Here is a 26,433-nt window from a genome sequence, read left to right on the forward strand (position 1 = left end):
CTTCCTCCACCTTGTCCCCACCTCCTGGAGGGAGGAGGCGGCTGGGGGCCCTCCCTACCCTCTAAGTTCGGGAGGTCGCGTTTCAGGGCCCATCCGTTAGCCGTTCTGTCCCATAGCGAGGGGCTGGATCACTTAAGAGCACCCACTTACGATGACGTATTGTGTGCCAGTCACTTTTCTGTAATCCTCAAAACCACCCTAAAAGGTAGGCGTAATTGTTTCCATTTTACAGATGAGGAGCGGGGTGTTCAGGTTAAGTCACTGGCCCAAGGTCTTCTAGCTAGGTGGCGACAGAGACAAGATTCAAACCGAGAATTGCCTGAGTCCAGCCTGTGTGCTCTGTTCTTTCCTCTTACGCTATGGTTCTCTTCACACCTGTCCTGGCAGTGTCTGGTTGGCCCACCCCACCCGAGCAGTTGTTAAAGAGGGCATCCCTCTCCCACCTCCAGCCCTTCAGCTTGAATTCTGGAGGTCACAGGAGGCAGGGAGCTGTCTCATCTCCTTGTTCTTTTGGAAAGCTAATTTCAAAGAGCCAGGAGCTATTTTCCTATAAGGATGGGGCGAAATCCTGATCTTTTTCTGACACCAACATTTCTCCTCCTCCTTTATCAGCAAGTGGCAAAAAGGGCAACTACATATAACCCTTTTGTGTTTGTGCAAGGACCTCGGTTTTTATTTTTATCTTGCCCCACTCACACCAAGATCGAGTCTCATGCTCCACAGACCGAGCCAGCCAGGTACACCAAGGACTTCAGTTTCTTAAAGGGGTTTTAAGTTATTTCAGGCAACGCAACCAGTCCCCTTTTGTATGATTTAATCCCTCACTGCCCACTCAGGCCATGGCATCTGAATTCTGTTCCCTCAAAAAGTCCTCAGTGAGCTCAGTCACTAACTTCTTAGGTCATTTCTTGGTCCCTTGTCCTCTTTAGCATCTCTCTCGTATTTGGTGCCACTGAGCTCTGAATGCCCTCCCAAGTTCTAGATATAACTGCCTACTGGGTATCTTCACCTGGATGTTTCACCAGGACGTCAAATCAACACACCCAGTACTGTACTCATGCCTTTTTCTCCATCCATCCCATTTGTAACAATCTAGAATTCCCTCCCAATTTTATGTTTCTGTTAGTGGCTCTGCTGTTAGCATTCTCCTAGATTCTCCTCTCATCTCCCACATCAACCAGTCTCCTTTGGATTCTCCTTCCACCGCCTCTCCAAGCTTTCTTTCCATTCCCAAGGCTACTACCCTAATTAAGTAAGCCCTCATTACCTCTCTCTGGAGTTGTTGAAAAAGTCCCCTCAGCAGGAAAGAATTTCTAGGGATGATAGAATGCTCTATATCCTGATAGGGAGGTGGCTTACATGGGTGTATGCATTTGTCAGAACTTATCAAACTACATGAGAAGATCTGTGCATTGCACTGCATGCAAATTATACCTCAAATTAAAAAAATAATAAACACATTTCTAAATCTTCCTTAAAGCTGGATAAGGCCACGTGACTAAGTTCTGGCCCTAAGACATAAACAGAAGGGGTGGAAATATTGTCCTGGACTTCCAGCAAGGCTCCTTAAAGGGAATTAATTCAGCTAAGAAGTGTGTCATTGTGTGCTCCTCCTCCTCTCCCCAAGCTCCTTCCCTTCCTTTGTTCTGCTGCCTGGAATGTAGATGAGATGAATTACACTCTAGCAGTCACATCAGACCATGAGGTGACCGTGAGGATGAAGCTATGTGCGAGGACGGTGAAGCAAAAAGAAGTCTAAGCCCTGGGCACCTGGGCAGCTCAGTGGGTTAAGTGTCTGCCTTTGGTTCAGGTCATGATCCCAGGGTCCTAGGATGGAGTCCTGCATGGGGCTCTCTGCTGGGCAGGAAGTCTGCTTTTCCCTCTCCCTCTCTCAAATAAATAAATTTTGAAATGATTTTATTTGTCAGAGAGAGACAGAGAGCACAAGCAGGGGGAGTGGAAGGCAGAGGGAGAAGCAAGCTCCCCGCTGAACAGGGAGCCTGATGCGGGACTTGATCCCAGGACCCTGGGATCGTGACCTGAGCCAAAGGCTGGTGCTGAACCCACTGAGCTGCCCAGTCTCCCTAAATAAATAAAATCTTAAAAAAAAATGAATGAATGAAGAAGGAAGAGGGAGGAGAAGGAGGAAGGGAAGAGGAGAAGGAAGAAAGAAGGAAGGGAGGGAGGGAGGAGGAGGAGGAAGAGAAGAAGGAGAAGACGACGACGTTAAGCCTCAATAACCATAGAGCCATCACTCCAGCCCTGGACTGCCTACCACCAGACACTATTTAACTGAGGTAGAAATGAGTTTCTATCTGGTTTAAAAAAAGAGAGAGAGAGAGCACTCTAAGCCCCTCATCCCCAGCCTCTCCCTACTTTGGCCCATTCTGTACACTGCTGCTATCTGCTCAGCTCCAGTCATGAAGCCTACGGCCCCACATTGCCCAGGGGAATACAGTTCAGACTCCATGACATGCCAGTTGAAAGCTTTTACCATCTGGCCCTAATCTGCCTTTCCAAACTTGGCTTTTATTCCATTAAACTGAAGGCCGTTTAATGACAGCAACCTCATCTTTCTCATTTCTATATTCTCATTGCCTAGTATGGTGTTTGATACATATATGGGTCAATAAACATTTATGAATTGAACCAAATCCTCTTCCTGCTCATGGACTGTGGTCTGGCATCAGATGAACCTGCATCATGTGTTTCCAGCTCTGTGCCCTGGCTCGTGCTCTTCCCTCACCTGTCAAGCTTCCTCCAAACCAAGCTCAAATATTACTTCCTCTGTGAAGTCCAGATTCCCTTATTTAGAAGTCACTTATTTCTGAACTCCCAGCACACACTGGGGGACATTATTATATTCTTCCTTGTGTTGCAATTGTGTACGCTCCACTTCTCCCTCTCTCTAAAGAGCCAGATCACTGATGGCAAAGACAAGGTTATGATCATGCCTGGGGTCTCCTAGGTCCTAGCCGCACAATACCCCCCACATAACATTCTAGACAAATGAGTTTTGTATTGAATAAATATTATGCGATGCAATACTTTTAATAGAATTAAAAATATCTAACTATACTGGGGCGCCTGGGTGGCGTAGTTGGTTTAGCATCCAACTCTTGGTTTCCACTCAGGTGGTGATCCCGGTGTTGTGAGATCAAGCCCTGAGTCAGGCTCTGCGCTCAGCATGTTGTCTGCTTGAGATTCTCTCCCTCTCTAAAATAAAAATAAATCTGTAAAATATATATAACTATACTAACTTGGAAAAACTCCAAGACAAATATATATACCCTTATGCTTAAAAAAAAGCAAGAATAGGGACAAGAATAGAGCCTGGGTGGCTCAGTTGGTTAAGTGTCTGCCTTCAGCTCAGGTCATGATCCCAGGCTCCTGGGATCAGGTCCCACATTGGGCTCCTTGCTCAGAGGGGAGCCTGCTTCTCCCTCTGCCTGCTGCTCCCCCTGCTTGTGCTCAATCTCTGACAAATAAAATCTTTAAAAAAATAAAATTTTAAAAAAAGCAAGACTAATAGATATGAAAGGAGTCCACTTACATTTTAACCCCTCCCCCAAATGTGTGGAGGTATATATATTTTAAAAAGAAACTACCAGAAGGAGGCACACTAAAAGCCACGGGTGGTTATTGGGAATGGGAGTGAGAAAAGTAGAGGGGAACAGGTTCCACATGCTGCTCTGTATACTTGTGTATTGTCTGCATGTTCTGCAATGAAAATTACTTTGGTTACAAAAATAAGTTTTAAAATTAAGTATTAAATGAACGAACACAATATATAACAATACAAGGGAATGTATGGGAGGTGTTGAATGAGTTGTGCTAATGAAACCAAAGGAGCCAGCCGGGTAGTCCTTGTCATTAGAGAGGTCACGGACAGCTTTATAAATCTTAAAGTATTTTTTTAAAAAGTGAGAAAGGGGATAAAGGCAGCAGGTCAGATATTTGAGAAAAATGAATGGACCAGTTTGGCTAAAGTAACGGATTTAGGCAGAGGAGTAGCGAGAGGCAGTTAGAGAGGGAAGCAGGAGCTGGCTGTGGAGAGCCTGAATGTCAGATGAAGGCGGTGGGAACCCACCGAAGGCTTCTGAGCAAAGCCGTGACCGCGCACACTGCACTGATGCGTGGGCTGACTGAGTGGTGTGGTGAAGTTGGAAGGCTACTGCCCAGTCCAGGTCTGAGGCTTTGTCCGGGATGGGAAGGGGAAGGGGGGGGGGTGTTGTTGGGGGGGAGGTAGTGGGAATCCGGCAAAACTAAGACAACAATATCACCCCCAGAGGGCAGCACAAGTCCACCTGAGCTTTCTCCTTGGACCAAGTTAAGAGGAACCTGAAGGACAGAGAAAGGTGAAATGGTTCTGGGAAAGGTAGGGGAACTGGCACAACCCTGACTGGAGCCACAGCTTTGAAATCGGAGGGCCACTCCTGGAAAGGCCTCCACCTTCAAAGATGTCTCTGTCAGCAAGTAGAAGAAACTCTACCACAGCCCCCTGGACTCACAGGGTACCCACCAGGTCCAGTTTGGTTAAGGACAATGATGTTTGTTCATTCATCAAGGCTGAATGGCTATTATGTGCCAGACAGTAAGCAGGGCACTGCTTTTTAAATATTTTTAATATGTTTATTTTTAACAGAGTGTTAATAAACAAAAAGCCTGTGAGTCAGCATATATAAATCTGGATTCAAAATCGAATGCCATATTTTCAAGGGCATGTATACCTTGGATGACAAAATGTTTTCTTTTTAGGTATGGTTATGCCCTCGTTCAGCCCAGACACTCCCTTCTGCCACTCATGGCCAAAGTGACACACACAAGCAGACACTCACCTTCAAGCCGTGACGGTCCTGACCCAAGTTCCTCACTTCCAGACCTTCAGCCACTGCATTGCTCCCTTTCCCAAAGTTTGGATTTCCTCAGACTTAACCTTCTCTTCCCTTTGCTCAGGAACTTGGGGTCATTCTTACCCAATCCCAGCAATCAGGGCCAGGAAACCCAATTAGACTGAAAAACCTACAGAGGAAGGAAGGCCTCTGGATCCTATCACTCCCCAGTGACCAGCAGGATACTTACTCTACCCCTCCAGTTACCTACCAGGTTAGAAAGTAGAGAGCTGGACCTCGGCCCTCCTCTCTCCACACCCTTCAGAACAGGAAAAGCCGCGTTCTTAGTACTACAACTGCCTGCCCAAAGACACCACTCCGGGCACCAGGGAGCAGCAAAGGAGTATCCCCCCCACAGTCATTCCCCAACTCTCACCACCCCACGTGCTATACTATGGATATCCCAAAGGACTTCAGAGCATCCCAGAAATGGATTCCCAGGTTTCTCCATCAGGACAGTGGTTTGACTTCCTTCTTAGCAGAGGTCTGGAACCCTAAAAGGTACTAAGTAAATACCTGTCGATTTCCTGCTCTGACCAATCTAGGCACTTGAACTGGAAGCAATGCAGTGAACCCCCCGAGACTTTACACCTTACACCTCAAGTCTGAGAAACTCCTACATACCACACTCATCTTCTCCATCACTGTCCCCAAACTCTGAAATGAAGGGGACAATTCTGTCCTCCAATCCACCCAGCCAACCCAAGGCCTTCTGCTGTCTGTCTCCAGACTCATGCCGGAAACTCCCTTGCCCAGATTATTCTGAAGTAGACCCTGGGCCCAAGTCTTCTGTCGAGCCATAACTGAAGAGCTATTCAAGTTCTGGGCAGATACGGTTTGGTCTCTGCCCTAAGAGCTAGACGCTGAACATTCACCTTCCAGGTTAAGTCTCTCCCTCATCCCACCATGTGCCCCTAAAAAGCAAATGCCACCAGAGGCGGCCCCCCCACCTCCTTCCTGTCATCTTAAATGGAGTACTGAGGGACAAAAGGGACTAGGTCATCCTCCTCAGGGGTCAAAAGACACCCACTGACCTGCCATTAAGCTAAAGTCCTCTCCATTATCATTATCTTACGAGGGGCTACCGTACTAGAAGGAATATGATTATTAATGAACAAAGAAAGCACTTGGGAAAGTGGTGATCAGTAACCTTGATCACTAAGCAGGACTTTTGAGCGCAAAGGTGACTGAATACAAATGATTTCACTTCACACTGGTATTTGGGGCTCTGTATGCCTAAATCCTGTCCCTTTCCCACAACATCAGGATGGGAAGGTCTCTGTCCCCAAAGCTTAAGAAAGCGGTGAGAGTGGGGAAGGCCTACCTGGCTCACCTAGAACTCACCCACCGAAGGAAGGGGAGCACCATCTCTTTCTTTTCCTGGAGCGAGACAGTAGCAGCAGGGGGGGGGAAGAGAGTAGTGGCAGGAGCGGGCTGGGAGGGCAGAGGCTTGTCCTTCCCCTCAAGACGTTGTTGAATCTCTGGATGAAGCCTGGCATCCTGACAATGGGGAACCACGTGCCTGAAGCAGAGGTGGCACAGCTGAAGGCAGAGCAGAAGCAGCGCCACAGCTGTAAGGAGGATCAAGTTCATTACACTATCCAGACCTTTATCCTTCACGTTGACTCACGGCCAAAGCCCAGAACTAGGCGGGTGAGGGGACTCCAATCTATGGATGAGGGGAACCTATTCCAACTAGAAGCACCTGATGGCACAGGGCTGGGGAGATCTGAGACTGGAGGCAGGGTGGGTCACTCCAAGTTCAGGGCCCTCTAGCCACTGAAGTCCCTCATGTCTACCAACAGGTGATAAATAAGGCTAAGAACAGAATGAAATCCTTTAGAACTAAAAGAGCAAAGTCACGAAGCCCTCACATCCTGGCGCCCAATTCATTCAAGCTCTCCTCCAGAGCATGATGGAAAGTAGTAAGCAGTGCAGAACGAAGCCTAAGTTCCTCCATAACCTCGCTCTCCGCCTGTCAAGTGTACCTTTACCCCTCTGCTGAGAGAAGGAGCAGTCTAGACAGAGGGACCAGAGACAGAACTACCCTCACCATTAAAATACTGTCCCATGGCTGCTGCACATCAAGGATGAAGGTCTGCTCCAAAGCTGCATAAAACAAGTTTAATTTCCAACCAGGGTCACAGTCATCGCGTGTCCCACATTTTGGGCAAGGAGAGAGAAGGTGAGTTATTAAACATATACAGTCTACATTCCAGAGGAGAAAAAAAGAAGAGAAAAACCAGAACTGCAGTTACCATTGTAACACCACAAAACAAACTTTGGAGGCGAAGGGGGCAGAGGGGACTCTCTAGGGGGAAAAGGCTGTAACAAAGGAAAACATAAAATTAAATCTACCAGAGGAGAGTGTGGGAGGGAGCAGGCAGAAATGGAATGAGAACCCAATCCAAAAAGAGCTTTTAGGAGAATGGGAATGTCGAAAGGACCAGCCCTGCCAAGGGCCTAGCAGCCAGGGATACTATCAAGATCGCTTACTGCCCCCTGCTGGATGGATCCTTGAGCAGCACCGAGGCAACCTCCAAGGCTGCTTCCCTAACACCCTCAGGCCCACTCGTCGCAGGAGCCCCCCAAAACAAGGTAGGGGTGGGCCTTAAATAAGAAAAACCTAACTGGGACTGCCATCTAACTTGGGGGGGTGTCAGACTGGGAGGCAGGAGAAGAGGCAAAATCCTCAGCTACTGCAAAGACCAAAAGTGGGGAATCCTAAGTAGGAACGAAACAAGGAAAGGGGAGACAGAGGCAACAGCAGTGAATGAATTGAGAAGGCAAAGGAAAGAGTTCAGGAAGGGAGAGGCCACAGGAGCAGGAGCAAAATAATGAGGAGGCGGAGGCAAAGGAAAGCGGTGGAGGGAAGCATCCGTGGGGTCAGGGGAGTGAATACGTGTTAAAATGAACTAGAAGCTCCAGCACACCTCTCCCCTCACCCCTGCCACCAAATACACACACACACACACACACACACACACACAGGCCTAGAGATCAGGAGACCTGCACACTCCCACTGCATCTTGTGTAAATAGTACATCACTAAGGAACTGGCACTGAGGGAGACACCCCTGGAACCTCTCTTTCACAGTTCGACCTGGGGTAGGGTGGGGGTGCTGATCTGCCTGTGCAGACAAAGGTGGCAGGAAGCCTGGCCCCATGGGGTGGGGCTTGGGACAGTCCTTCTGGGAAGGGGTCCCTCAGGCATGCTGGGGGGGAGGGCGGGGGGGCCTGGGCCCTGACCATAGCAGAAAGGTTATGGGCGGCCATTTTGGAGCTCAGGGCGCAGCCAGCACACACAGGAGCCCACAGAAAAGCCACGGCTTCACAGAAACCGCAAAGTCAGGACCCGGGCCAGGACCTCAGGGACAAGCGCCCCCTATACAGAGAGACGCAGTAGCAGCAGCTTCTGAACAACTACATGATAATAGTGGGAGGACGCTGAAGACCACTGCATCCCACCAGCACCAACAACTACTTCAGAGTTTTAATTTCCTCCACTCCAACCCTCAAATTGATTCATGGGAAGTGGCTGAAATGGGCAGGAGAAAACTGCTGGGATGGAGTGAGGAGGGACAGCAGGATAGTCTGAGGGTCTAGAAACAGAATAGAAAATTTTCAGCCTTCAGCACATCCTGGACTAGAAAAAGAAAGAAGTGGAGAATAGGGGAATTGAAACTGAGGTCTGCTATGTCACCCCCACTCCCCTGCTCCCCATTTAACCACCCAGCCAGCCCTGGTCAGGTCAGCAGGACTACTAGGGTGAGGAAACTTCTGACGAAGGACAGATGAACCACCCAGTCCCCAAGATCAGAAGATAAGGAAGGGGGGGCACGGGAAGGCAGGAACAGACTGATCCATGCCTTGACTTCTCCTAATAACACAAGAGGATGAAGATGGAAAACCTGAGGCCCACCCTCCAGTGCCCTGGATCCCAAACACGCCCCAAGGTCTTGCTCCCCCCGTCTTCCTCACAAGCTCCCGAGGAACAGATCTAAGCATGAGGGAAGGATCAGCTGAACACCGGGCTGGTAAGAGTGAGTGGGCTCGTCTCTCCTACCCACTAACAAGGCAGGGCACAATGGCATCTCCCTGGGAACAGTCATCTAGAGATAAACACCACCCCCTGCCCTGAGCGGGGTGGAGAGAGAGGTACAAGGAAGATGGTGGTGGAAAATCCATCATCCGTCCTATCATCCAGAAAAACCTACCTGCAGAGAGGAGAGGAACCAGTGCAAGACTGGGGCAGCCTTCCCTCTACCTTCTTCCCTTTATCTCACCAGCATGGGAGAGGCAGGTGATAGGCTGGAGTGGGCAGTGATCTGGCTCCCAGCACCCAGCTGCACTCCACCCCTCCACCCTTCTCCCTGGCCCCTGTATATATATCTCTCTATACATGTATTTACACGCGCACACATGCACGCACACACAGAGAGAGGCCCGTGCAATTTCCATGTAGAACAGGGAGAGAGTGGCAAAGGAAGATGGGGAGTAGGAGAGGAACCTGTGGGGAGAGGGAAGGGACTGAGATGCCAAGAGCACAGCAACCAGAGCCAAACGAAGCGAACGGAGAGGATACCCCACCCCACCTCCCAAACCCCAGAGGATGGGGGGGCCACCCATGAAACCATAACAACCTTGTTTTTGTTTTAAATCCGATAAATTGGAATGATTCATCATCAGGACAGCAACTGGGGACTGGTCATGGACAGGGGAGAGGAGGGGAGGCAGGGGAGGCAAGGCTCTTGTTGGGCATGCGGACATGATACCCAGGGCCCTGGCCACACTGGCAATGGGAAGGAAGGGGCAGGGCTGGGGCAGGGAGACAGGAGGTGTGTCAGGGGTGGGTGGGGTGGTCGGACAGGGCTGCCTGGCTCTCACTTCTTGTTTTTGAGCTGATTGGCCAGCCAGTCCAGGCCTTCGTACAGCCCGTCCCCGCTGGTGGCACAGGTGGCCTGAATGTACCAGTTGCGGTGACGCAGGGAATGCAGGCCCAACTTGTCTGTGATCTCAGCAGCGTTCATAGCATTAGGCAAATCCTGGAGCACGAGGGAGACACACAAAAAGGAGGCTCAGGGTCTTTCAAAGGCTTCTAGAGCACCCATCGACCAAAGAGATGTGTACCAGCTCCCTCTCCTCCTCCCTCATTGTAGGAACCAGAACAAGGTCCTAAAGAGCTGCTCTGGATTTAATCATCCCACAACCACAGATCCAAGGCGCTAAAGGTCATTCCACTGGGGAGGGGCAAACCAAATATGGGGTTGGTAGGGAAGTGAAGAAGTGATTCAGACTGCGCAAAGAATCAGGTCTGCCTGCCTGTAGGAGTGAGGGCAGTTCCACTAAAGGAGACAACAAGGAAGATGAAGAAGGGATTTGAGCTATCTACCACACCAATCCCTGAGGACAGAAGTGTTGCTGATTAGCGCTGGGTAGGGGACAAGAAGAGGAACATAAAGAAGCCAGCTAATCATATTCCCCACACTTCCTACAAGGAGCCCCAACACCCATGATTTCCACAGCCAGGCTGACCTCTCTCCAATCCAGGGGTGGGGAGAAACCTCACCTGTTTGTTTGCGAAGACAAGGAGCACTGCATCCCGGAGCTCATCCTCTGCCAGCATCCTCATCAGCTCCTCCCGGGCCTCATTTACTCGCTCCCGATCATTGCTGTCGACCACAAATATCAACCCTACGGAAGCAGAGCATGGGCTGCGTAAGAGAGCAGATGAACTCCCCTCATCCCTACCACTGAAAGACAACACCCTCGGTACACCCTCCAAACATCTGCTCCCTTTCCTCCTGTTCTCCCACCCCTAGGAGCTGTGGCAGGGCAAGGATTGGCTGCCCATAGCCAAGAATGACAGCCACACCTAACCAACCCATGCCAAGCTGGGCAATTCATATGCCATACCTTGGGTGTTCTGGAAGTAGTGTCTCCAGAGAGGTCGAATCTTGTCCTGGCCACCCACATCCCAAACTGTGAAGCTGATATTCTTGTATTCCACTGTCTCCACGTTGAACCCTTTGGAAAAAACAGACAATGGCCTCTTGGCCTCAAACACCAGGCCTGCAAACAATACCCCAGTGGTCTCTGTTTCCCCCAGGAAGGCCCTGATCCTAGCAAAGGAAAGACAGCTAAGGCTTCCTCATGGCCTAGTATTCCCTCACCTGGTAGCCTAAAGGCCAAAAAGAAAACCTTAGAGAAAAAGTGGAAGAGGATGAGGAGGGCCAGTCAGGAGGTTCACAATCTCCTTGGTAACATGAGCTAACCTTCTCTGCTCATTCTGTCTTTGCCTTTCCCTCCTGCAAAGAAATGACTCAGCCCCACTCCTGTACCTCAGCCATCAGAGCCTGCTGCAGCTAAAATGTAGGGCCTGGGAAACACAGCGAAGAAAAAGTGAGCTGTAATCCTGGAGCCCCAAATGCAGAACCAGCGGACAAACGACCTGGAGCCCCATCTATAAGGCAAACGTTCTCCCTCCCACAGGCAGGTCTTAACCAGGATCAGGGCCACTGAGGATCTAAACTGAAACAACTCCTGGCCTCTGGCAGGAACATCAAAGCCTTTCACCCGCTTTCCAAACAACACAGAGAACAAACCAGCTCAGTGCCTGAGGGCAGCTGTTCAGTGCCAGGCTGCGGAAGTTCCCGCATCAGAGAGGGCCCGGGTAGGTGGGCAAATGGCAGCCCCAGCACCTGCTAGTAAGTTAAATAACCATCCTTCCCTGAATCCCCCCAAGTTGCATGGACTTGCCTGGTGGCCAGGTGGGGGATCTAGGAATAGGCCCCCTGCCTGACCCAGCTGTTGGCACGAAAGCCTACATTAAGCTGTGCCCTTACCAATGGTGGGGATGGTGGTGACGATCTCCCCCAGTTTCAGCTTATACAGGATGGTGGTCTTTCCTGCGGCGTCCAGGCCCACCATCAGGATGCGCATCTCCTTCTTCCCAATCAGGCTCTTCAGAAGGTTCCCAAAGATATTACCCATGATCACAGCAACCACTTTCTGAAGACAGGACGGCTCAAGTGGGAGCAGTGGCAGTCTGGTTTTGGCCTGGTCCCTGGTATGGAGAACTCGATGCTAGGCAAAGAAACAAACACATTACCACCATCTGCTAGTCAGAATTTCGTGTAAATGGGATTTGCCAAAGTCATGGCTGGAGTTCAAAACAAGCTATGAAGATCAAGTCCCACTCAGACACATCCTGAGTCTTTGGGAGCGCAGACAAAGCCGTGAACACTCAGGACCCCCGCTCTGCCACAATGTACCTGTGTGACTTTGGACGAGTTATTCTACCCAGCCATATCTGCCCCTATAAATGGAGGGGACTGAACTAGAGGACTTCTGAAGTTCCTTCAGTTCTAACACTCTGTACCATACAGGGCCTTGCAAGACCATTAATGCCCCTCCCTCCCCCAACCTTACCCTGAGACTCCTGGAAAGGCTGGGAGAGGAGGGAGCAGAATGAGGAGTGGCTCTTTGTGACTCCTGACAAGGTTTGGGCTTGCCAGGTTCCCAAGGTCTACGCTCCAATCAAGAGACTCCACTTCTTCCCTTTCTATATGTCTGCGATTCCACCTTCCTTCCACACACCAAAATTAATCAGGAAGAAATAAGGTGAAAATTGCGCCCTGTTCATACAACAGTGTACCGACGCTACCTCTCATTCCTAGGCTCATCGTGGCCCATCCAAGGACAGCTTCTCCACATTCTCACCTGCAATGAGGCAGTCACCTCATTCCCTGCCTCCTCCTCAACCCCCTTCAGTCTATTCTCCACACAGCAGCCAGACTACTTTTAAAACCAAAATCAGGTCATGCTGCTTCTCTGTTTAAAACCCTCTCTTGGCTTCCTGTCTCCCTTTCAGTAAAATCCAAAGCCATATCGTGGCTTACAAGGTCCTGCACGATCTGCATGCCCCTGTTCCTCTCAGATCTCCTACTACTCTTCCCTTGGCTTACTCCACTTTAACTCCCAACACTTTCCTGCCTCAAAGCTTTTGTACTTGCTATTCGCTCTGCCCTGAATGCTTGTCTCCCAGATAACCTTCATGGAGTATTCCCTCACTTCCTTCAGGTATCCATTTGAATATCACCTTATCAAAGAGGCCTTTCACAACCACCTCTAATACACGCACATCACTCTTTTTACCCCATTTATCCCACTTCGTTTTTCTTCATAGCATTTATCATTATCAGACACATCACACATTTGTTTCTTGTTGTACTGTTTTTCTCCCACTACAATGTCAGCTCCTTATCTACTGTGCTCACTGCTGTGTTCCCGGTACCTCGAATAGTGCCTGGTACACAGCAGTTGAACGAACGAACTAAAACTCCCAGGGTCTAACAGTGACCTTACTGAGCAGCTAGGATCTGAACAAATATCTGCTGGAAAAATGAAGATGGCGGTAAGAAGCACTATGAAGGTACAAAACGTCCATCTTCCCACCCCACCCACTGCCTCCAAAAGACAGAATCCTAGAGTCACTCATTCCCTCTCCTTTTCCCTCCCTTCTCTATGGCACAGGACAACCACAGAAATGCATCTCTGAGACAATGAAATAGGCGTTCAGAATCGCCCATGGCAGCCAGTTCTCTGTGCCCGCGGGAGACATGCGTCAGCGGGCAGCTTATTCAGCAATCACCATATGCCAGCTGCTGGCATTCTCTACAGAGTCTGGGAACCAGAGGCACAGACACACACACCCCAAACCCAGCAGGCGAAGGAACAGGTCAAGACAGAGTGCACCCAAACCCAAGACTGTGAAAGGTGGATGGGGAGGAATCTGATTTACAGGCTAAAGCACGGGGGCTTAGTGCGAGTTGAGCTGTTTTCTCAAAAACTATTTCAGTTTTGTTTGTTTGTTTCCTACTCCCCTCAGTTTGCAGCAAATTCCAGACTAGTACAAAGGAGCCAGATCGACAGCCCCTGGAGACCAAAGTACTAGTTTGTCCAAAACACAGAAACAATGAGTGTTATGGAGTGTTTCATCTTCAAAGGCCTTCCCAGACATCCACTAATGAGCCAGGCGTGGTACTCCTGGTAGGTTCCTCAGATGAGCCCTGACCCTGACCGAGAGGCTCACACCCCAGGGAGAGGACCTGGCTCCACCTTAGGGCTCAACTTCAGCCAAGTCGCCCACTAGCCACCCTTCCTGCCCATCCTGCCTAAACCCACCCAGGCAGACAGATCCTGGAGGATCCCCAGGCAGGAGGGGACATCTGCCCAGCTAATAAGGTCAGATTCCATCAACCCTGGCAATCTGGAGTAGTCAGACTTCTGGTTCTGCCACCCTCACCTCCAGAAATTTAAACCTTCCCCAAGTCTTCCTAGTCTTTATCTTGTTTCCTACTCAGGTCTCCTCTTCTCCAGCTTTAGATGATACTTTGCTTTAAGGCTTTGGTAATAGGCTCTGGCCCAGGTTCTGAATTGAATTTATACCACGCATTTATCTTGCTGCCCTTCATGAATGAGCCGACTGCTGATCAAAGGATTACCAACCGTGAGTGGCTGAAAAATAGCCCTCGCCCCAAAACATGCACACGCTGTCCTTTGGTTTGTTTCTTTGCTAAGCTAGCATGCTAACGTCTTGGTTCAAAAGCTGATCCCAGTGTTACACTTATTTCTCTTTCCCGGCAGGTCCCTGAATTATCTGAGCCACTCATGTGGCACTTACTACCTCGTGGAGCTGTTTCTCTGAGAAGTCTGTACATTTACTGTCTCTACAGTTTAACTGTATTCTCCATGGGCAAGGACTATGCCTTTTATTTATTTTGGATCTGTCCCCACTCCCAGTGCCAAGCCCACTACAGGAGTTCAACCAAGCACACGGGCTGATTTAAGCCTGCTCTGAGGATGTCCTTGTATCATTTCTTTTCCCCTCGCAGTACTTGGTATCTCTGTGTAATGCACAGATGGTTTCTCAGATACCCTCTCAATTCTTGGCCATTTTTCACGCCATAGCTGACCCCAAGACTGGTTTGGAAACACCACAAAAGGACTAGAGGACTAAAATCAGTGGAATTTTCTCTTGCCATTTAATACGCAGTGGGCCTGATGGATAACTGATGAAATGCCCACATAGTCACTGCGTGTGTGTCCTCTGGGGGCAGCACCACGCCTTGAAATTAGTGGACATTTTGACTCCTCTTTAATATAATCAGGAGCTGGACTCAGATGAGCATTCCAAAGCAGGGGTTCGTTTTCTTGTCCTGGCTTTCTCTGTCCCTGTTACTGGATAGCATTCTGCCTCTGCCACGAGGAAGGGGGCAACTTTCAGCTTTGTGTCATGAACACAAATCTTGGGTTACATAGCCGATTTTCACTTTCACCCACAATGCACTCCTAGAAAAAGCTCTGGGAAGCAGAATGGCAAAAAAACACATAAACCCTGGATTGTTTCCCTATGTACAGTACAGCCTATAGTTACTCTCTTTTACTACAGATGGCACTCCTGTGTCGATAGGGCAAAATGCCAGGGTTCCATGGGCTGTGAGAAACCAGGAATCAGCAGTTAAAGCTGAAGATGAGTGGCTTAGGATGAAAAATGGACTACAGCAATATCCCTATTTTTAAAAAAGTATATCTCAACATTCTATTTTACAGTCACAAACTGTGTCATCAGTGGTACAAATACCAAGAGCTCTTAAGAGTGTGTTCCAGTACAATCTGTGTGGAACACTGCAGGAGTTCAATCTAGCACATTGCCTGATTTAGGCTTCATCTGAGGATGTCCTCACTGACGACTTACTGCCCCCAAGCCCATCCTCCCACCCCCCCGGGAGAGGCAGGCTGTTGCTGGGACCGCTCAGCCATCCTGGCTGTGTGTGCTGCAGGAACATGCCTGCCTCACTCTCCAAGCGGTTCGGAGAGTCATACTCAGTGTGCCACACACAACTCCCCCCACCTGACTCTGGTGGCTGACTCGGGCTTGCATCCCACGACACCTACCTCTGAGGGGACTTCTGATCTAGCACCACCTCCTCGTCTTCAGGCTGCATGGGTCCAGGGAAAGGAAGACCAAGGTCTCCCCAGCCCTCTGCTGCCAGGCAGGGAGCACTAAAAGCAGCTTTGTTCCCAGATAATTTTCACATTGAGATATCACTAATAGAGATGCTATTTTTAGTACAGCCAGTGGAGCAGACCAATAAAACGTAAGGAAACAAAAGCAGGGTCTGCCTGTATTTAGTTTCCTTAGCACAGCTGGCTTGTGACCTCTATAAACTTTCCAAGTTTTTGTCTCAAGAGCACGGTAATCACAAGCACACAAGAACTCCTAGATTAATATCTCAATGACTTCTACTGGGCTCAGAGATTTCCCAAAGCCGAGAAACAGCTTCTGATGTCAGCTTCCATTCGTTCACTAAGCACTTACTGAGTATACAGAACTAGGGATACAGTGAGGAAGACAACTTCTGCCTCCATGAAACTCTGTCAGTGGGAAAGACTAGCAAACAATTACAAAACTGCACGAGGGTAAGAGTGGAATAAACACGAAGTATTATGGGGACAGAAACCTGGAGCAGCTAATCAAGACTGAGGGCTAAAGGGCAATTCCCAGACATGATTCTCAGGTCACCCCTGAGCTGACTCCTGATGGAAGAATAGGAAGTAATCAAACAATAAAGAAGAGGGGGTGGGGGAGAGGGAACAGTGTGTCCAAGGCATAAAGCCCTGAGTGAGAGACAGCACTTTTTACTAGCCAAAGCCAGGTGCAGGTGGGAGTCAGTTTATGTGGGTGCCGCATGGGGAGTAAAAGGAAGTGACGACACTGGAGAGATAAGAAGGGACTAGATCGTGAAGGGCCATAAAGGCCACACTGAGTAACGTGATCAAGTATGTGCTTTAGAAAGACCATTCTTTCTGAGCACCTGGCTGACTCAGTGAGTAGAGGATCCAACTTTGATCTCAGGGTTGTGAGTTCAAGCCCCATGTTGGGCGTAAAGCTTGCTAAAAAAAAAAAAAAAAAAAAAAAAAGACCATTCTGGCAGTCATTTAGGGTATAAATTAAAAGGGGAAAAGACTTGAGGCAGAGAGACCATGTGGGAGGTACAGTAATACAGCTGAGAAATCTAAAGTTCTTAACCACAGGTGGTAATAAAAACGAAGACAGATTTGAAACATCAAAACAGGGCGCCTGGGTGGCTCAGTCAGTTAAGTGTCTGCCTTAGGCTCAGGTCATGATTCTGGAGTCCTGGGACTGAGCCCCGCATCATCAGGCTCCCTGCTCAGCAGGGCGTCTGCTTCTCCCTCTCCCCTGCCTTGTGCGCACTCGCTCTCAAATAAGTACATAAAATCTTTAAAATTAATTTAAAAAATGTTAAAACAAGAAAGCATAGTGCTCTGAATATTCAAGGCTATAGCTAGAGGCACTGGAGCAGCCATGGACTATCAGGAGATGGAACGGTTGTAAGCTGGTCAGTTTCTAAGAATAGGGCAAGCTGAAAGCTTCGGTTAGAGGGCGGTGCCACGGAATGTTCCAAAGACAAATGAGTCTAGTTTTTATCTAGTCACTTTTTTATCTGGCCACCTATTCTGGAACAGACCTGGTTCTCTGTTCTGACTCACTTGCTCATTGTCCACGGGAAAAGGGCTGTCCATGCGAAAAGCCAGACCCTTCCCAGGTGTTTGGGTCTCTCCAATCAGACAGCGTAAGTTAGGATCCTTCTTTGCTTGATAATGTGGCCTCCGTTCAGGTTCTCCTGTACTGGAGTCATCTCAGACTAGAAGGGAAACTGGCATAATGATTCTGGCCTGAGCCTAAACACTGTTATTTGTTAAGTGGAACCTAATTTTAGCTAGATATGTTTTCTAATTTGTAAGAATATCATCAAATGCCTAGTATCTAAGTCTAATAGGTATCTCTCAGGCCTTATTTTTTTTAAGATTTTATTTGTTTATTTGAGAGAGTTAGAGAGTACAATCGCACACGCTAATCAGCAAAGGGAGAGGGAGAGGAGGGGGAGAGAATCTCGAGCAGATTCCACACTGAGCGCAGAGCCACAGTGAAGCTCAATCTCACCCCCGAGATCATGACCTGAGCCAAAACCAAGAGTCGGACTTAACTGACGGAGCCACTTAGGCGCCCCTTTCAGGCCTTATTTTAATTTGTCCTTTCTACAGCCTTTGACCTTTCTCCCTTTTTTTAAAATGTTTTTTCCCTCTTTGGTGTCTATGATGTCTCATTGTCTTGATGTCCTTTTGGCCCCTCTGGTTGCTTCTTACTCTCTTTCCTGGCCTCTGTTTTTGCCCGCTGCTTTAAATGCTGATGTGCCCCCAAGTTTCTGCCTTTGGCCTTTTCTCCTGCTCCACTGTACACAGTCTCCCTAGATACATCAGTCAGCGTAGCAACAGCTGCAAAAGACAGAAGACACACCTGTAGATTTATTAAAGCACAGAGCTTGAAGTCTAGGTCAAATAAGCTAGACACAAAAGGACAAAATTGTATGAGCCCATGTATATGAAGCACCTAGTCCAATTCACAGAGACAGAGGTAGAATGGTGGCTGCCAGGGGTTGGAGGGAGCAGAAATGCAGGTTATGGTCTAACAATCACAGAGCGTCAGTTTGGGAAGACGAAAAAGTTCCGGAAATGGATGGTGGTGATGGCGGCACAACAGTGTGAATGTACTTAATAGCCACTGAACTGTGCACTTAAAAATGATCAAAATGGTAAATTGTGTTACGTATATTCCCCTATACACACACACGCACGCACACGCACGCACAGAAATCTAGAGCTAGAACACTTGTTTTTTTAATCCACCAGCTCTACAGTGTTATTAGGGACCCAAATTTTCTCCATTTTTCTGCTCTGACATCCTAGAGTTCCTATGTCTGTCTCTTCACGCTCTTGGAATTACTCCAGCATCTCATTCTTCTACATCAACATTTAAAGGCTGGACAAGAGGGGCGCCTGCGTGGTGCAGCCGTTAAGCGTTTGCCTTCGGCTCAGGGCGTGATCCCAGCGTTCTGGGATCGAGTCCCACATCAGGCTCCTCCGTTGTGAGCCTGCTTCTTCCTCTCCCACTCCCCCTGCTTGTGTCCCTCTCTCGCTGGCTGTCTCTGTAAAATAAATAAAATCTTAAAAAAAAAAAAAGGCTGGACAAGAGAATGTTGCCATATGTCTTTTTTTAAGATTTAGGAAAACTTTCCCAGAGGCTCCCAGCAGACATTCCCCATATCTTATTGGCTAGAATCAGTACATGACCATTTGTGACTCAGTCACTGGCAAGGGAAATGGAATGCCCACATCCCTTAGGCTGATCAGTTTTCATACCCTAGGGCTGGGGAAGGGTATCTTTATACCCCCCACCCCAATATCTGAACAGAGTAGGCATTCTGTTAGAAGCAAGAAGGGAAAGAATGGCTCTTTGGGTAGATAGCCAGTAACTGCTGTCACCTGGATCTTGGTTTCTCTTAGGGCTCCACGTTACCATCTGTGCAGACGATACCCAAATACTCAGCCCAAACTTCCTCCTAAGCTTCATACCTTAGCACCTCAAAATTGAAGTTTAATCTAAAAACAAATATCTTCAGGGAGCCTGGGTGGCTCAGGCTCAGGTCATGATCCTGGGGTCCTGGGACAGAGCACCGCACTGGGCTCCCTGCTCAGTGGGCAGTCTGCTTCTCCCTCTCCCTCCGCCTCCCCCCGCCATGCTCTGTCCCTCTCCCTCAAATAAATAAAATCTCTTAAAAAATAAAAATAAAAAATAAAAACAAATTATCTTCAATCTCAGATCTGTTCCTCTTGTATTTCTTGGCTAAAGAACTGCCACCAGATCACCCAAGCCAGAAACCTGGGAATCATCTTTGACTCTTCTACTCTTCCTTCCTATATTTAATCGGTCATTAAATCCTGTGGATTCTACTATTTTGATGTTTCACTATGCTTTCTTAATTACAAAAGCACTGAAATTCCATAAGTAGTCAGCCTAAAGCCCTAATAAACCTTTGCCCCAGTCAAGTTCCCACTTCACAGGTCAAGATGGAACTGCTGGTGAACAAATGACACAGGAAGCTATGGTTTAGACAAGGCCCACCATTGCAGAGCAGTCTAAGGATTCAGAAAACAGGGAACTACCTAGCCTGGGGAGAAGAGTTATCTGTGATCCTTTAGCACCTCAAACACACTCCTACTCCAGGACTTACCATAGTATGTTTTGTTCACATTTGTCTGTTTTGCTTTCCAAATAATGTGCCTTTAATGCATGACAGGTCTGCCATACATCCCATTGGTACTGAATGGCTAGGAAGAGCTTAAGGCGGCTAGAGCCCAAGGGCCAGTTATCTCAGGTTGCAAGCACTATGTCTGTCTCACTATTACCATGTTCTGTGTATGCCATAACGACAAAAGGTTAGGGAAGTACTGCACTAAATTATGAGCCCCCTGTCAGCAGGGACCATGCCTTATTCATGTTTCATGTCCCCAGCACCATGACTAATCTGTAGCTAGTGACTAACGTGCTTGCTTTTGAGGAGTACGGTTCTACTGATGGTGGTAAAGTATTTCTGAGACTGAGGAAGACAGTATTCTATAGGTGATCCTTAATCTTTTTCCTGTATCTGACAAACTCAAGAAATGGTTACTATATTCTCAGAGTCCTAGGGTTCCTTGGATGGGATTCACAGGCTTGGGGGGGGGGGGAACCACATGAAAGGCTCTAATTATGCTCCTCCCCTCTACACTACCACCAGAGCAGCTCCATTCTTATCCATGTAATGTATTAGACTTCAAATGAGATTTTATATAAGGTTTAACATTTAATTGCTTTTAACAGAAGAGGAAGACGTGGTCAAAAACCACTACAACAGAGAGCAAATGTTCTCCTGCATCCTAAATCATGCTGAAGTTTAAACATCCATGCCTGCGCTCTAGTGTCAAAGCTCATAAAGGAAGGGTTATACCAGGCTCTCAGCAGTAATGCAAGAGCTGAAGGGTACGATGAGATCTGCTATACCCAGGCATCTCACCTTTCTTTCGGAATATGGTGATAATGGTGGATCCGTGAAATCCCGAGCCATGTCCCTTCTGGTCCATATGGCACAGCAGATCCTTTGTAGAAGTCCAATGCAAAGCTCTAAAACATTCACGGAATCCCTACCTCTATCAGTTCTTTCCCAGACTATAATGCAAGCCTTCGAACATTTGTGGAACTTCCAAATGCTCCCTGTTTCTTTCATTATCAAAAAGCTTTACCGGCACTCTACCTATATTTGCAACAGATGTTGAAAAGGTACGGCAGATAGAATTACACAGATATCACAACTCTGAACCTTAATACAGTACATTCTGAAACATACTCAGGGGCAGACATTTAAAGGAGATATGACTACATGAAAAGAGTGGCCCAGGAAATGGAGGATGCTGAAATACTGACTGAGACCTAAAATAAAGGGACCCAGGAACCTAAATCCCCGACCTTGGTCAATTAGAGTGCTCTTGTATGAAGAAGTCAACCATTACTTCAATCATGCTGACTCTTCTAACATGAACACTATTCTTGAGCCCCCACGTCCTCACCCTGCAATCAAGTTGATGGTTCAGGGCCCCTGCCTTGCTCCAGCTTCACCTCCCACTCAGGCAGCAGGAGCTGCCTCTGTGAAGCCGATGCTGAAAAAAGATTTCATTGCTCATAAGCCTACGACCAGCAAAGAAAGTCATGGTAACAATCATTCCTCTACACAGGCGGCAAGTTATTCTTTTGTCAACTTCCTCTCCTTTAAGGCAGCCCTGAGTGCTCATATCATTATTACTATTATGACGATGATTATTAATAGCAACTAACACTTATTTGGGGCTTACTATGTGCTTTGTACAGTGCTAAGTACTTTACATATATTATCTCTTTAAATTCTCAGGCCAATACTATGAAGTAGGCACCATCATTATCATGCTCTTTGCTGATGAGGAAAATGAAGCTAAGGGAGGACAATTTCACCAAAATCGTACAACTAGTAATTAGCAGAGGCAGGGTTTGAACCCAATTTTGTCTGATTCCAAATACTCTGAATAACCATACCACAGTGCCTCTAAATTGACCTGCAACAAAAATGGTGAGGAGAGCCAAAAACGGTGATACGCTTTGAGACTCGGGCTACTTGGCATCCATTTCTAAAGGTGTATGGGGAAGCAGATTCCACAACTTCCCCGTTATTTACTCAGCTTTAACAAACTTGGTTTTAAAGAAGTTCCTCCTTCTGAGCAACAAATCCCACCCACTATCCTCTGAGTCCATTTCCTCTTATTATGACTCCAGTGGGAAAGAGAGTAGCAGAAATGAACACACACGATATGATCATCTGTGCACTTGAGACTTCGCTTCCACTCTTTCCAGCCTGCGGTCACCCCTCCTTTACACTTGCATTCCGTTTAATATTAGCAGCTACCATTCACTAGCACCAATTCTGTGCCAGGCACCACATACCCACATTGGCTCTCTCCTCCATAATCTCCAGAATTCCAATTTTGACAATACTCTGAAGGACTTAACATGTAACGGAGACCCCTTTGCCCACAATGGGGAAGCAGGAGATCTGGGATTTCAGATAAATAATAACTTTGTGTTCTAGTAATATTTTTCTTTTGGGTTCTTAGTTTCCATTATCCATGCCTGTTTTGTGCTTCTTAGGAAGGTGGAGAGACCAAGACTTCTTAATTACAATGCATAAGAAACTTTGTACCCTCACACTCAGCTATCTCCAGGCACTCTCCCTGACAGCCAAGCCGTTTCTTTCTCTTTCCTTAAACTGTAGTCAGAAAGCTTGTTGAGTCCTATCCATTCACATCCTGTATTCATCCTGAGTGCCTACTGTTTGCATTAGGCACTGTGGGAGACACAACATGAAATCCAATCCCTGAGATCAAAATGTTTCCTCTCTTTGGAAAAACAAGACTTATACATAAAATTTTTGACGACCCAAGGTAACAATTCTATCCTGGGGGGGTGCCTGGGTGGTTCAGTCAGTTAAGCATCTGCCTTCAGCTCAGGTCACGATCCCAGGGTCCTGGGATCAAACCCCACATCAGACTCCCTGCTCAGTGGGAAACCTGCTCCTCCTTCTCCCTCTGCCTCTCCCCCTGCTCATGCTTTCTCTCTAATAAATAAGATCTTTAAAATAATAATAATAATAATAATAATAATAATAATAATAATAATAATAATAATAATTCTATGCTGGTAGGCAGGAAGTATGTAAATATGTGATACACAGGGGGCCCTTCCCAGCTAAATCCAAGGTCAATGATTCATTCTGTGAAAAGGTGACCTCGGTGGATCAGCTTCTTTCTTAAAATGAGCTTTTAGAGACATGTTATTCAAACTCAGGTCTAATGTGCAATAACCAATTCACTGCTCCACTCCGGTCATATCAAGTGGAGACACTTACCCCAAGAAGCTCAAGACAAAATGGCAGCAAAGATGGTCACCACCTGATTAAGGCCAGAGGAGAAAAGTATGCAGAGACTAGATTCTGTCCTGTTGCATGGACCCAAGCAATCAGACTCCTGCAGCAGATCTCCTACCCATAAAACTTTCATGCCATAGACCAGGGGTGACCCAATCCAACAGCAGCAGAGGCAGGTTTTGAGTTACGCTTCTCCCTCAACCGGATGACCTCACTATTTCTTCTCACTCCTGACCACATCCCACACTCCTCCTGGCCTGGCCAGACGGAGAGCGGCAGTAATACAACCAAGAAAGAAGGGAACTCCCCCAAAAGAGGAGCTACCACTTTGCTATGCAAGTGGCCGGGGTTAACAGGGAACTCCACCTCCCCCTCCTTCCCTCAAACACTGGTGTAAGCAATGGCTCCATTTTCTGTTCCGGGAATCCTGGTATTTCCTAAAGAAAGAAAGCGGATTGGAAGACACAAACTCAGAGCCAGCGACAAGCTGCTCCCTCCTCCTGTGAGACCGCCCCCGCTCTGCCTGGGGGAGGAAGGCACCACCTCTCCTCTCCTAGCAAGATCTGATCCCCCCACCCTCTTCTGCCTCTTCTCCTCCCGGTCCCCACCTGCTGCCCTCTGACCAACGTGCGGTTCCCAAGACCCAAAGCGCAACCTCTACCGGAATAGTGCCCCTGGGTTGCCCCACTAGCTTGCCTGGCCGACTGATCCCTAAACCCCCTATGCACCCCTGCCCCATGAAGGGAGTACAGGGTGTCACCGCTACAAGGCTCTAGTCTCCTAGTACTAAGGTGGAGCAGAAGAGAGGGTAGGAAAAAGCGGCATTCCCTAGCCCTTTAACAGGAAAAGGATACGAAACAGTCATCACCGCCCCCGCATCACCTCTCTCTGGACTGTTTTTCCCCCACCTCAACCCCGACCCCTCGTAAACCCACCTCCTGCAGGCGAGGGGAACCCAACTGCAGCCCGGGTCGCCCCCGCGTGCGAGGCAGAGCACAAATTCATGTGTGCCCCCCACCCCCACCCCAGCTCCGCGTCCTTCAAATGTGGGGGCAGGCGAGAGACTGGCCCGGCGCCCCCTCCCCGAGCTCTCGGGTGGGAAGGACCACACCGCTCCATGCCCGGCAATGCCGGAGGGAGGGGGGGTATATCTCCTCAGCCCCCACCCCGAGCCTCTCCTTTACGGGGACCCGCCTTCCTTCCCCAGCCCCTCACCTGTTCCTGCTCCCAGCTCCGCCGCCGCAGCCGCCGCCTCCGCCCCCGCAGGTTCCGCTCGGCACTGGTTCCGCTCCCTCCGACTCCCCCAAGCCGATTTCGGCAAGGCTGCTCCCCTGGCCCCGCTCCCCAGCTCCCTCCTTCCTTTCCTCCACCTAGCACCGGAAGCCGCGACGGCGACAGGAGCTGTGCGGCGCACCCCCACCCCCAGACCGGGATACTTCCCACCTCCCCGATCGCGCGAGAACTGCGCGGTAGCGAGTGGCAGTTCTCGCGAGATCCATCACCATGGCAGCGGCTGCAGCAGAGGCAGCCGGGTGCTGGAGCTGAAGCCTGGGCGGGGGCCGTTATGGGGGCTGCAGGCTGCGGGCGGCGGAGGCGGGAGCCGGGAGCCGGGAAGTGGGGATGAGGCAGTGGGCACTGAGGTGAGAATCCCAAGCTCCGGGGCCATTCCTGCGATTTAAGGCCTGGAGCTGCGTGCCGGCCATACTGGAAGGGGCTGGGTGGAGAGGCAAAGCCAGGAGTAGGGTATGAGCGAAGAGCCTTTGCTGTGGCCCACCCTATTCTTCCAGACAACATTTTTATTTCTTAACCATGGCTAGATGCATCTCCCTGAGAGCCTTCGCTGCATCATTGTTGCTACTCACTACTCCCAAGCTAAGACCAGGTTACTCAGGGGTCTGAATCAGGAGATCATGAGGAGATCCTTTCCCCCATGAGGAAAAGGAGAGAGAGTGATGAATTTGAGACTGAGGAAAGAACTGGACTCTGGTCCAGTTAGAAAGTGTTGGAAAGTGAAAGACAAACGGTGGAAGCCTAATATTCAGAGGTGTGGTTTGAGGGAGTGTACTAGATGACTATGAATTTTAGTATCCCAAGGAAAATGAGAGATTTTACACCCATGTTTCTCCACTCCTGCCCACCCCCACTTCCCCTACACTCATTTCTGCGCCTGATCTAGACACGCAGAGCTGCCTTGGAACAGTCTCCGCTGTGATAGAAGAAGGGCACGAGCAACACTAAGAACAGAAGAAGGTTCTTTAAGTGGCCTCTCTCTTCAGTATAAGGGAACACATAGCTCTTCCCTAAGGCCTGAGCCAAAATTGTTGCCTTTCTGGGGTTTTTTTTGCCTTATTTCTTGTCCCTTTCAAGGAGAACCAGGTTGGTAGATAGCCACACCGTGTCTATCCCTCGTCCCCATCAATCCCTGGTGTATACCTTCACCACTCTCTTCCTCTTATCCCAGTCTGTTTTCTCTCTTATTCTAATGTGGAGAATAACATGACCCTAGAATGTGAAGCCAAGAGGACCCTAATTTAAGATGGTGAGGGATGGATAATCTGGTTAACAAGGAGCATGTTTATAACAAAGAGAGTTGTGTATGTCCTGGGCTGTTGCTGTTAAGGGCTTTTGCCCCGCTAAGCTCTGTGTTGCAAATAGCAGAAGACTTCTTCAGTTTTATTGCAGAATCTTGGATCAGGGACTGTGATACTTCCACATGACTACTGTTTCCATTTCTTTTCCTAAAATGTGCACCCCACCAAGTTATGTCCCCACACCAACCACCAAAATTATGCTTTGCACCCCCCCACACCACTGCCCCAACCACACCAACCTGCATTTTGAGATTCTGACAGGAGGCAGAAATTCAGTGTTCCTGCCTGAGACTTCAGATCCTCTTGAGGCTGGGTCCCAGGTGTTACAGAAGGACAGAAATGGTGACAGCCTAATATGGTTAGCAGCAAGTACCATGACATTTGAGTCAGAACTGATGGATGGGGCCATGCCAGGGTGGCTCAATCGGTTAAATGGTTAAGTGTCTACCTTCGGATCCTGGGGTCCTGGGATGGAGCCCCATATCTGTCAGGTTCCGTGCTCAGTGGGGAGTCTGCTTCTCCCTCTCCCTCTGCCCC

At 48.7% G+C, this 26,433-nt stretch overlaps 1 protein-coding gene across 2 annotated transcripts; it reads right to left on the reverse strand.

The window, feature by feature from the left end:
• Positions 1-7,002: 7,002 nt before the first annotated feature.
• On the reverse strand, positions 7,003-24,698 carry ARF3 (ARF GTPase 3). 2 transcript variants are annotated; one of them, XM_045801144.2, is made up of 5 exons: positions 24,521-24,698; positions 11,738-11,978; positions 10,809-10,919; positions 10,462-10,586; positions 7,003-9,937 (listed from the first exon to the last, which is right to left on the reverse strand). In XM_045801144.2, exons 2-5 carry the CDS (start codon positions 11,883-11,885, stop codon positions 9,776-9,778), a joined length of 546 nt encoding a protein of 181 aa, XP_045657100.1. In that variant the 5' UTR covers positions 11,886-11,978; positions 24,521-24,698; the 3' UTR covers positions 7,003-9,775. The 2 variants fall into 2 exon arrangements, with proteins under 2 accessions (XP_045657100.1, XP_087711927.1); XM_087855801.1 differs by lacking the exon at positions 24,521-24,698 and adding an exon at positions 15,852-15,965.
• Positions 24,699-26,433: the final 1,735 nt, after the last annotated feature.

This window comes from Ursus americanus, chromosome 25 (genome assembly GCF_024610735.1).
Source record: "Ursus americanus isolate L20-20 chromosome 25, mUrsAme1.1.p, whole genome shotgun sequence".
In the NCBI taxonomy this organism is placed as follows: Eukaryota; Metazoa; Chordata; class Mammalia; order Carnivora; family Ursidae; genus Ursus; species Ursus americanus.